At 43.4% G+C, this 12,708-nt stretch overlaps 1 protein-coding gene across 1 annotated transcript in view; it reads right to left on the reverse strand.

Annotated features, from left to right (window-relative positions):
* Positions 1-447: 447 nt before the first annotated feature.
* The window catches only part of QRICH2 (glutamine rich 2), a 45,262-nt gene continuing 33,001 nt past the window's right edge, over positions 448-12,708 (reverse strand). The window contains exons 16-20 of the mRNA XM_080993586.1: positions 12,337-12,540; positions 8,881-9,049; positions 5,469-5,556; positions 4,994-5,119; positions 448-660 (exon numbers count right to left, since the gene is read on the reverse strand). Of these exons, the coding sequence (XP_080849712.1) occupies positions 533-660; positions 4,994-5,119; positions 5,469-5,556; positions 8,881-9,049; positions 12,337-12,540 (715 nt within the window). The 3' untranslated portion in view covers positions 448-532. The remainder of the gene's footprint in view (positions 661-4,993; positions 5,120-5,468; positions 5,557-8,880; positions 9,050-12,336; positions 12,541-12,708) is intronic.

Raw genomic sequence — 12,708 nt, forward strand, 5'->3', positions numbered from 1 at the left:
CCTTCCCTAAAGTCAACAGGGGCAGCTATTAGCTGGACCCCAAACCGGATTGGCCCTTTATGTCACAGCAACTTTTTTTATTTCAGTGGCCAATGTGTGCCTGGCTCTGGAATAAGAAACAACAAGAGGAAAAGGAGGAAGTTGAAGATGTTGAGACTTGAAATCAGCTGTCTCTTTAACTGTTTTGAACAGAAGAATTTGTATTGAAGAACCAATTTCCTTGGACAAATAAAATGAATGGCCGCTGACCCAGTAAAACTGGTTTCTACAGAAGGAAATGTTGCTACCCCCCCCCCCAAACACATTTGGTCCCAAGCCCATACCAGCCCAGCCCAGCCCTTCCCTTGTGAACATCACTGTATGGAAGAACCACAGAGACTGCACCTGCTGTAGCCAAAGCACAGCAAGAAGGCTGTGTTCCTGCAGCAGCAGTATGTCTGCATGATCTTCATATTTTGTTCACTCTTTATTGTCTTGCTTTCATCTGTAAGAACCATGCTTTCATTGGGGCACAAAGCTGGTGGGTCTCTGCTTATGCTGACTGCTCATCTGAGTGTCTTGAGGGAATCGTCATTCGTAGCTCAATGGTTTCTCTGTCCTGCATTCCAGGCTCTTCCGTGATCCGCAAATGGGTTGTGGATTTGTCCCCTGCAGACTTAGCTGCAACACAGAACAACAGCCATAGACAGAATCATAGAATCGTAGAACTGGAATGGACTACGAGCCCAGATCTAATTATTATGAGTATGAGAAACTGATTAACCAATATTTTATCCATTGGACTACAGCAGGCATAGGCAAACTTGGCCCTCCAGATGTTTTGGGACTACAACTCCTACCATCCCTAGCTAAAAGGACCAGTGGTCAGGGATGATGGGAACTGTAGTCTCAAAACAGCTGGAGGGCCGAGTTTGCCTATGCCCAGACTACAGCTACCATCTGCCCCAGCTAACATGGTTGGGGATAATGAGGTATTCCAACAACATCTAGCAGGCACTAGGTTCACAATTCCTTACATATATGGTTGTGCCAGCTTATTTTATAATGTGGGAAGTAGCCTTGAGAGCTTCAGATCACCTTGTTAAGAATGGAAGAAGAGGCTGCTGGATCAGGCCAGTAGCCTATTTCATCCAGCATCCTGTTCTCACAGTAACCAACCAGATACCTGTGGAAAGCCCAAAAGTAGGAGCTGTGTGCAGCAGCACTCTCCCACTTGCTGTCTTGCACGACAGCAAAAGGGCAGAGGATAAGAGGTCTGCCCAGCACTATGACCTTGAAGGCGAATTTATTAGTTTTTTTACATGGCTTTGGTTCTGCTAGAAAAGTGAAGATGTAGTTCCCATGCAGAAAACCTGATGCTTCACCTAGCCAGACTTTGACTGCTAGAGGCATTAATTTTCACCAACAGAAGGCTCAAAACCCATGCCTCCTTGCATGGAGTTTGAAGGCTTCCAATTTTATTTTTTTGAAATTATTTTGCAAGTGAAAGTGAAGCACAAAATTGGCATGTTATGTGCACTGGCCCATTTACCGTGACAAACATTTTAGACTCATGGGGTTGTGACGATTGATCTAGGTTTTAAAAAGATAGCAGCATCTCAAACAGTCAGTAGTTGGAATGGAGGCAGGGTTAATTTGACTGAAGCATTTAACCCCAGGATTAGTTTTCAGTGCTAGAAGTCACTATGGAAAATGAAATATGGAATTTGCAATTGTGTATCTCCTGGTAAAGAGGAGAGGAATGATCTTCCAGATCCTGTTAGCAATTTTTCTATTGTTATGCACAGAACAAAATATACCTGCTGCATCATATGTACTCCACCCAAGGAAACACATCACCCCCCTCCCCCTGACACCCACATCCCTACACCTTTAAAGCTGTGGAGAGCCTTTATTGGTCCAGTCTTCTCACAATGTATACTTGTTTTCCCACATTCAGTTTAAAAAAGTATATTTGCCTTTCATGTGTTACAGAATACTTCACGGGTACACTTAGTGTACTGTCAATTTTGTAACATGTAAAGCAGCCCTCAAGCCGAGGTGTAATGGGGTTGAGCAGCAAGCCCTTCTTGTCATTCCTATATGCAAAATGACTGCCGGCTTTGAGCAGAGAGATAATTTTATCCAGGTGGTTAAAATTTCTCCAGCAGCCACTGGCTCTTTCCTTTCCCTTTCACCCTCAGCCTTCCTCCTTCCCCTCTTCCCCCACCTTCGTCGCACAGGGCAGGCAAAGTTCACCGACGGGTTCTGTACATTTCCACAAGTTAGGTGTGCTGCTAAGTAAACAGTGCTCTTGGTCTATGCTAAGCAGCCCCATGATTTCCTGCAGTGCTCTTCAATCAGTCTGGCACACAGTCCAATTGTTCTAACTGACTGTGTTTGCCATTACATCTCAGATGTGAGCGTTCAGCACCACGGTGCTACCAGAAGGGAGCTCTCTATAATGGACAGATGGATTGGCAGGCGTGGAGATTGCAATCAGACCTAGAATCAGTGAACCAGTGACAGACCTCTCACTAGAAGCCTTTGCTGGCCCCCCTTTTTTTAATTTAAAGAACCTGCATGATTCTGACTTGAAGCTACTTCCCTGAGCACAAAATCTGCAAAGATGTACAATGGAACTGGCCTATAGAACGTACAGAGGAAATACCCACTCTAAAGCCTTAAAACTGGCTTAACTGAAATCTCCCCTGCTCAAGGGATTATGGGAAACATAGTTCTGCAAAGAGTGTGCACAAACTACAGCTCTCTTAACAAGATTCCCTCTATATACTACAATTCCCAGGATTATTTGGGAAAAGCCACAACAGTTTTAGGGCCGAGCAGAGTAGTGGGTTTTTGTTTTTTTGCAGGTGCAATTAACAATGGATTAGTAGTGAATACTAACGGATGCAAAGGAAAGAGGTGGATTTGCCCTGCCAGACCTCAAACTTTACTATGAATCAGCAGCTTTTTGCTGGTTGAAAGAATGGCTGCTTCTTGAAAACACTGACATTTTGGACCTAGAAGGTTTTAACAATGTATTTGGATGGCATGCATATCTGTGGTATGATAAGGTCAAAGCACATAAAGCATTTAAAAATCATATTGTCAGGAAAGCACTGTTTAATGTTTGGATAAGATACAAGGATTTATTGGAAAACAAAACTCCAAGGTGGCTGTCACCAATGGAAGCGAAAGCCTTGAAAAAGCTCAATATGGAGGTCAAATGGCCGAAATATTGGGAAATTTTGGAACAAGATGGAGATAGACTGAAATTGCAGAGTTTTGAAAAATTGAAAAACAAAGTGCGAGACTGGCTTCATTATTTTCAGATAATGGAGGCATTCAATTTGGACAAGAAAATTGGCTTCCAGGTGGAAAAATCTAAATTAGAAACAGAACTGTTAGAACCCAAAACTAAGAATTTGTCAAGAATGTATAACTTGCTGCTGAAATGGAACACTCAGGATGAAACGGTGAAATCTGCTATGATTAAATGGGCACAAGACGTTGGACACAACATTATGTTTGCTGACTGGGAACAGTTATGGACCACAGGTATGAAATTTACGGCATGTAATGCCCTAAGAGAGAATATTATGAAAATGATATACAGGTGGTACATAACCCCAGTCAAGCTTGCAAAAATTTACCATTTGCCTGATAATAAATGTTGGAAATATAAGGAAATTGAAGGTACATTTATGCACCTTTGGTGGACGTGCCCAAAGATTAAGGCTTTCTGGGAAATGATATATAATGAATTAAAAAAGGTATTTAAATATACCTTCTTGAAGAAACCAGAGGCCTTTCTCCTGGGCATAGTCGGCTAATCGGTGTTAAAAAAGGATAGAACTTTCTTTATGTATGCAACAACAGCAGCAAGAATACTCATCGCAAAGTATTGGAAGACACAAGAGCTACCCACACTGGAGGAATGGCAGATGAAATTGATGGACTATATGGAATTGGCGGAAATGACTGGCAGAATCCGTGACCAGGGAGAAGAGTCGGTGGAAGAAGATTGGAAGAAATTTAAAGATTACCTACAGAAATATTGCAAAATTAAAGAATGTTAGAGTGATGATGGATTGAAATTAAGTGGTTTCTAGCTGTACAGGCTTTAAAGTTATATACAGATCAAGATTAAGGATTAGGGTTAAAAAGGTTAAAAGAATGGAAAATTGGCTATTAATAGGTAAAAATTTAATGTTATATTATATTAAGATTAAGGATTGGGATTAAAAAGGAGGGAAAGGAATTGCTGGACAAACAAACTGAACTGGAATACAAAAGAGGGAGGTATGAGGAGGTCCAGAAAATAAGTAAATCCAAAAGTAGTGATGAAAAGATGGAATTGTTTTTAACTGTTTTTTTTTCTTCTGTATTTTGTATTGTGTATTTTTCTTTTTACTTTTAAATTCTTTTCTTATTGATGTGTCTCTTTTCATGTGAAACTTTAATAAATATCATTTAAAAAACAAAACAAAAAAACAATGGATTAGTAGTGTATTTAAACTTGACCATCCATCACCACCCCAAATATTCTGGGCATGAAAAGTTGCCAGATTTCAGCAGGAGATTATAGGACATGTAACGTTTGGAAACAAAACTGTATGTCCAATGTAGATGCCAATGATAACGGAAATCACATATAACTGTGCCAATGTCATCATTAGCACAAATAATCATGAATGCATAAAAAGGATGTCTGCAGGGGCCCTAGGTACAGTATAAAACCAATATATATAAAACAGTATAAAACCAATTTATATATAACCAAAGGTACAGTATAAAACCCTAGGTACAGTATAAAACCAATATATATAAAACAGTATAAAACCAATATATATATAACCAAAGCAGAGTTTCTCACAGACGCTCCACTTGTGTGGACTGTCCTATTCTATATTAATCCCAGAATGAGTATATAAATTAAGGAAACCTCACTATCTTATCTGAGTGGGTCTCATCTCATCTTTTCTAGATCCTGACCTGGCTCGGAACTTACCTGACATGCTGCGCAAAGACACTTTGGCAGTGTGGGGACGAGCTGGAAGATTGGCAATGTCACTGAGCGTGGGATGATGCCTTTGTGAGGACGACCGAATGAGCTTGTTTCTCGGTCTTAAAACACCTGGTGGGAGAAGCACAGAGGGTGGAAGGACACTTCAGTATTTCTGCTACACACATACAAATAGTGATGTAGTGATTTAAAGAAGCCAAACAAGAGTCATCCTTTTACATGCATCAGGTCTCTTACAGATGTGCTTATTCAGTAAACCAGGGGTGAGGATCGGCAGCAGGAAACCGGCAGCAGGAAAACGGTGCTGGCTTTGCATTCTGCAGCTCAAGGCAAATGTTTCACATTGTTCCATGCAAGGTAAAGACAGCTCTGCATATTAACACTTAATAACCTGAACAGTGTTCATGAAAGGGTTAACAAAATCTACCCAAAGCATCTGCACATGGAATATAACACTTACCATCCTTTCCAGTTATTGATGGGAGTTGTGCGTCCATCCGTCCTTTGTAGATATGACCATCAAGACCCAGTATATCTACCTCTTCATGCTAGGAATCAATGCAAGTACAGGGCAGATTTCAATTTAGCCCCAAGGGCAAACATTAAAAATCCATTACAAGCCAGTCCTGCAGTTTCACTCCATCAGTCTCAACACTTACAGTGGAGCTTGAAAAGCTTTCTCACTTTGACAGTAGGGTGACCAGACTGGAACCTAGTGATCCCTGCTTTGCCTTTTAAATTCCCTGATCCAGTGACAGCTTCCCTGCCCATCTCTTCCTTAGTCCTGTTGTCCACTCACACCTGTTTGCATGTTACCTCCAACCTCCAGATTTTGTTGGACTACAACTCCCAGCAGCCCTAACCACTGGCCATTCTGACTGCAGCTGATGGGAGATGGGAGTCCAAAAATATCTGGAGGGCATACATTGCTGCAGAAGGCTGCCCTACTCTACCAAGGAGTTTACAAAGGTAGAAACTTCATCTCTAGGTTGCAACCTGTTGGTGGTTCCATTGACTGAGAAAGAGTGGGAAACGCTGGAATCCCTGCTCTGCAGTAAACAGATACAGACTGTCAATGATGTAACAGGCAACTTGGATTTTAAGATGAATTTGTCCCAACCCTTGATCACATTGGTTTCCATCTACTGGTTTAAAACTCTGACATCCGAAGTAGTCTCCCAGTGCATATATTTGTAAGATTTCAGCCCGAGTGGAAGATAAGCTCTCATCTTCTAGACTGGCAGCTTTCATGTAAATCCAACACGCCATGGTTGTCAACTTAAAAATGCAACAATATAATATTGTCTTAAAAACCTCAAGAATTAGAAAAGCTAATGAAAGAGCCCAGTTGCAGCCACTGGTGAGGAAATCTATACTTTGCCCCCAGAAAAGGGAGAAGAACAGGAACTAATGGTCTGTAACCCACAACTGTACTGGGCTCTGTACTATGGTAAGGTCAGACCAAGAGAGTTATATGTTTACATTTTTCTAAGCAGAGGTAATAAAAGATAAACAAGTATATGTCTTAAATTAAAAGCAGGTCCATCATGCAGGTTTGGATTACAGGCAGGATGACTACTTGAATACTGTATTGTTTATGTGTGGCATTTAAAGTTCCAACCAGTAGTAGGAGCTTGAGCAATTTTTTTAGGGGGGTGGGTAATTGAAAGCTGGAGAAGGGAGAATTCTGCTGTTCAATATTTTTACTTTCCAGTTGTTTTAATTTCTTGTGGTTAACTATTTTGAGTGCCATTCATGGGAGAGAGGTGGGGTGCATGTCTTACGCCAGGGAAATGTGGAAGGAAAGGAGGCCAAGGCTGTGGAAACCAAGATAGAGGCTGCACTTTGGATGGTGGGCATCTGACTGGGTATCTGGGGGAGAAGAACATTTGAGATAAAAAAAGGAACTAAACAAATACATGGCTTTTTGAGCCCCCATAATCAGGACACATATCCTGATGCACAAGAAGCCTCCAAACCTTTTAGTCATTGTATTTCTTGCATGGCTTCTAGCAACAAGCACTATGAGAGTTGGGATACTGGCCTAGAACTAGCAAGGATGAACAAAACATTTTGCAATCTAAATTAACTTTTTGCTAACAAAAGATAATAAAAAAAGAAATCAGGAGAGAGTGGTCAAAAGGAAATTTGTTTTTCAGTTATCTTTATGTTACATAATTCAGAGAGAGATAAGCTGGTGCAGGTGAAACGTGTATCACAGGAACAATACCAAGCCATTAGTCCTGCCATTAAGAGAAAATTGTAATGTCAGCTAGAAAGGAGCATTTTCTACACACGGTGATCTTGTTCTCATTCTCATTTAGATAATACATTATTCCCTTTTTGCAGGGTCTGAAATAAGCCTATACAGCAACTTCCTCAAGGTCAACAAGTGTGTCCAGACCAATAATTGTGTTGCCTTCCATTTATTGTTGCGGTTCCAATACTCAGCCTTTACACAGCACTCAGAATTGTGGGCTTGGGTTTTATAACATTTGCGTTTCTGAAAACCAGCTTAAATGTGTGTCCCCCGCCCACATGCAAGAGTAGAAGAGCCTTGAAATGGGAACCTAAAATAGGCCCGTTTCAGTTTCTACTAAAATAAATTAGCAGAAAATACTAGCAAACAGCCTATGTGACTGAGCGCAAGTTTATGAAGGGAAGGAAAGTCTCTAATACTGAAAGAAGGGTTCAGCCATGGACAGGAAAAAGAAAGTATGTGGTTTCTCTTAAGACCAAGAGCAGTAAAATTTGTTTCTCTTCAATTTCCTATATGAACCTGCCTGACTATTAAGTTCAGTAGGGAAGCTCATATAAGCCCCCTCCCCCATATTAAAAAGGACAAGGGAATGGGGTTCTGGGGCCCTTTCCATTGACTATCACAGTCATGTCTCCTGTTGACAGCAAGCAGGAAGGAAATGCTCCCTCACCCTCTATTCACACATTCAGACAGTGTGGGAAAAGGCTCTCCACAGGCACAGATGCACGCAGGTACTGTGTGTGCAGGTGGCAGAGGGTCAACCTCCTTATGGGCTGAGGCAAAAGGATCTTTCCAAATGGGGTAGGTAGGCAACAAAATGGGAGGTGGAACCTCAGTGTACATAAAGATGCACCTTGGGGCAAAAGTAAAAGTAATCCCAGCTTCAGATATAGTTTGATCAGCCTGAACTGGCGGTGACATGGAAGAGGTCTCCGGATCTTGGAAGAAAAAGCTCATTGTCAACCCAGATTGTGGCAGCTGCGAAGGAGACAAATTCCTTACTAGGGATTAATAGGGAAGAGACTGTAGATATCACAGGGCCTTCATATCAATCTAGTTGAGATGCTATGTAGAAGTATGGCCGCCACATCTCCAAAAGGATATTGTAGAGGTGGAAAAGGTTGCAAGGAGCTGCAGCACTCCCCTTGCAACAAAAGAAAGCACTGGAGCTTTGGGGGGGGGCAGGGAGCAGACCAGGAAAAACATGCCTGAGGTTTATAAAATTAGGCATAGTATTGCCAAAACTGATTAAAGGAAAATTTTCTCTGTGTTATTACTAGGTGCTAAGGATCATTCAATGCAAGGTGCAGTGTTGTTGTTGTTGTTGTTGTTGTTGTTGTTGTTGTTGTTGTTGTTTGTTTGTTTGTTTTTTAAATCAAATAAATCTGATGAGGTTCAAAGTTACATGTGAAGAAACCAAATGGACAGAGGATGAGCAAATACTCAGTGCAATCCAGCCTGTATTTCTCCCTCTTATGTGAAGTGGATCATGCAAAGCAAGTGCAGGCCTGTGCATCCCTTGTAGGCTCCAAAACCTACAGGTCAGCTATTTGTCCAGCCTGACTTCCACGCCCCACCTTCCGTCTCCCTCCCCACCCCCAGTTCTTGATACCTTCATCACCGCCAACATGGCGTTTTCGTCCGGTTGGACTGGTGCCATAGACTGTGCAAACTGCTGCAGCCGTCCGTAACGCCGGTATGGGTAAGTGAGGGTGTGGCTGCCTCCGCAGTGCCGAGGAACGCTTATGTAGCTGAAGTCTGACATATCAGCAAGCCTGTCGCTGTTGGGAATCAAGGGTCAACAGGTCAAAGTGGGGAAACCCAGTGTGTAAGGGGCCCAAATGCAAAAGAGCAGGCTCTTGAACCTTGAATGGTTTGTAGGACGTGGAGTTTCAGCAAGTATAGCTTGTAACACATACTGCACCATCTTTTACACAACTGTCAAAGGCACAGGTGCTCTCTCTCCTTGCTCCCCACTACCACTGAGTCTGAAGCTGAACTGACTACACTAACCTGGTTTCTGGAGGACAACACCCCAAACCATACATGGGTACCTGGGGGATTGTGACAAAATCTGTATACTCGTCCAACTGCTAGTGCTGGCTTTCCTTCTCCATGCTGCAGCAATTCTTTAACAGACCAGCTGTCCCAACACACAGCCACAACTCCTCCTGCCTTATTCTTTATTTTCTCACTTCACTACAGTGGCCAGGTGAAAAGGGGGACCAGGGTGGGCTACCACATCTTTAAACTGTGCAGAAGACGAGAATCTCAGCAGGTAAGCCTTGCATGTGAAAATCCCGTCTTCTAAGCAGCTCATAAAAGTACAGCACCCACCCACCCTGTCCTCTTACCCAACTGGGGATCCCACCCATCAGCCACATCCATGGCTTACTAGCTAGACCATGATAACCAACAGGATGCTGTTGGCCTGCAGCTCCATTAAAGGCCATGTTGGCTGGGGCTGAAGGAAGTTGGAGTCCAGCTTCTTCTGGAGGCTACCCTTGAGCTAGACCAGGCAGGACTTCCCTTTTGGACGTTATAGCCGGGGAGAAGGTGGTCAAGAGGGGAACGGGAAATGAGCAAGGTGGAAGGTCTGTGGCACCACCTTCTGTTGTGGCTGCAGAGAGGTTAAAAGGAACAGGAAAGATCTTCTTTCCAGGTGCAATAGTAATTTGGTTTCGGTGCCGAATGTTAAAAAAATATTAGGTTGCAATCCTACACTTGCTTACTTCACAGTAAGCCCCATTGAACTCGGTGGGGCTTGCGTTGAGTGTATATGTGTAATATGGCACAGTAATGCTGTGCTTGATTTTTCATGGTACACTTTAGCATGTGTATACTTTTTCATGGTACACTTTAGAACAGACAAATAAATAAGATAAATATGAGAGAGCAAGCCAAATGCCACTCCCAAGTTGTCTAGGGTCAAGTCCTGCCCAAGGATATTTTGAAATGCTAACTTCAGAAAGCACTTTGGGGGGGGGGGGGGGGTTACATTTCTTTGTCACAATTTAGCACCGCTGTCCTTAATTGTCCCACAAAACACCACTCACAATTACACTGAACATTTTCAGAATGTCAAAACTGATCCTTTCCCCAAATAAAGCAGAAAACACTAAGCCGCTCCAGAGAGGTCATGGTGGAAGGGAAATCTGAAATATTAGGTGCATACACAGTGCACAACAACAACCTGCTCCTGGCTTTGTCTCCCTGGCCTGCACTTCATCAAGCAGCAACACACACACACCAGAATGAAAGAGTAGATCTTGTCACAAGTCAGCATGTAGACAAGGAGGGAGCTTTCTAGACAGAAAGTAGAATTTCAGGCATGGAAGCAATAGGGGGAGCAGCAACTAGCAAGCTAACAATGAAGCAGAAATAAAAATGCAAGCTACATGGCCAGTTTTGACGGGAGGGGTTTCTGAAGTCTTGGTGGAACTTTGCTGTTGGGAACTGGGGTGGCATACCTAACCTGCAGTACAAGGTTAATGTTTGTTTGCATGTTACTTCTTTGGTTCTGCAGGTAAAGGAGTTGGCCTGCAGACATCAGTAAATATATTGTGAAGCTGTAACAGTCAGGTCTGACTTGTTCAACAGACATCTCAAGCTCATAGTTTGCTTTGGAATTCCAGATTTTATTACCGTGCAGCAACAGCAGCAAGTCTGACCACTAAATATGTGCATTCTTTCCATTCACAGAGCTGTATGTACGCTAAGGAGAAGCACCTTAAGGGGTTGCTTCAGGCATGACGAAATTCCTTCACTGAAGTTGGTTCTGCATAAGAATCTGCATAAATCCTGCATGCCAGGTATCCAGTGAGATAAGACTAAGAGCACGTGAGGAGTTTGTGGCTTCTTACCACACAGAAACTTGTTCCAAAAAGTGGATTCTGTGTATAGGAATTTTCACCCATGTGTGCAACAAAGTGAAGAAGTTCCACATTGGTAAGTGAGAAGGCTCAGCATATACCGTATTTTTCGCTCTATAAGACGCACCAGACCACAAGACGCACCTAGTTTTTGGAGGAGGAAAACAAGAAAAAAAATATTCTGAATCTCAGAAGCCAGAACAGCAAGAGGGATCGCTGTGCAGTGAAAGCAGGAATCCCTCTTGCTGTTCTGGCTTCTGGGATAGCTGCGCAGCCTGCATTCGCTCCATAAGACGCACACACATTTCCCCTTACTTTTTAGGAGGGAAAAAGTGAGTCTTATAGAGCAAAAAATACGGTAGTTAGCTGCTCCTGCTCTTCTTGTGGCTGATTTCTTGCAAAGCTGATATTGTTTACACCCTATTTGGAATATCCACCTGGATAAAAAGAATTAACTAGGAGCTCGACCCAGAGATTTAGCTAAGTATTAATGACTGTTTCATAAATCTGACTTTCAGGGATTTCTGAACAGGTGGTGTTCTGTTGTGTCCATGCCTTGAAATCCCTAGGATGGCTGCGTAATGAAGCATTATTCAAGCCCAGCATCAGCACCTGAAATGATGGGGTAAATGTCTGGGCCCAGAACCCCCAGAAAGCCCACTGGAGCTGACACTGCTGCCCTCCCCTTTTGATTTTTTAAATGTAGCTTACCCAACTCCATACTCATCAAAGAAGCACTGAGCAAAGTGGCCTGAGCCACCAACATCTTTTATTCCTCCAGACTCATTCTGGGATAATAAAATGGCCTTCTCCACCACTCCTGCCACCGAGGAGGAGGCATTCTAGTGTGCAGCCTTGCTGCTCGTCTTCCCCGCCTCCAGGTGGAGAAGCCAAGGAAGCAGCAATATTTGGGTGAGTGTCCTGGCAAGAGCCAGGGTGTTCCTGTGTTCTGGCTGCTGCTTGGTTTTCCCCTGGGGGAGCAACACTCAGAGAAGCACCTTGGCTCGCACCAGGTTCGGCAAGAACTGGGGCGTGGTGGCAGAAGTGGGGTACGGTGGGTGAGGCCAGGAAGCCGCAATTGGGTGGGGCGTGGAGTTTGATCTGTCCCGGGTGCCTTCAAACTGAGTGCCAGCCCTACTTTGCTTCTCGTTGCTTTGGAGCTATGAACTTCAACTGCTCAAGACCTTTTCTCCTACCGTTTGCCATACGGGGTTGAGCCAAGACACTGGGCCTGCAGCATCTCCCTGATCATCTGAGCGTTGACCTTCGCTGCTCCACCACTGTAATGGCTCTGCACCTTCTGTATATCCATGAGCATCTTGGAATGGATGCGGCGCAGCTTATTGAGACTCGCACTCTTCTCCAGTGCATCAAAACGAACACCAGGTCCTAACTTCAGACTAGGGTGGGGTACAATAGGATGGGAAGGGGAAAGGTGGGGTGCAGCAGCACAAGCCAGAGAGCAAGGAGACGGCAAACAGCCACAGAAAGAGAACGGAAAAGAGAAATCACACTGTTAAGCAGGGCTGTTGCTTCCAGCATGCCTTGCTCGCATTTTACGCTCCTTT

This window comes from Podarcis pityusensis (genome assembly GCF_964106645.2).
Source record: "Podarcis pityusensis genome assembly, chromosome: 2".
Lineage (NCBI taxonomy): Eukaryota > Metazoa > Chordata > Lepidosauria > Squamata > Lacertidae > Podarcis > Podarcis pityusensis.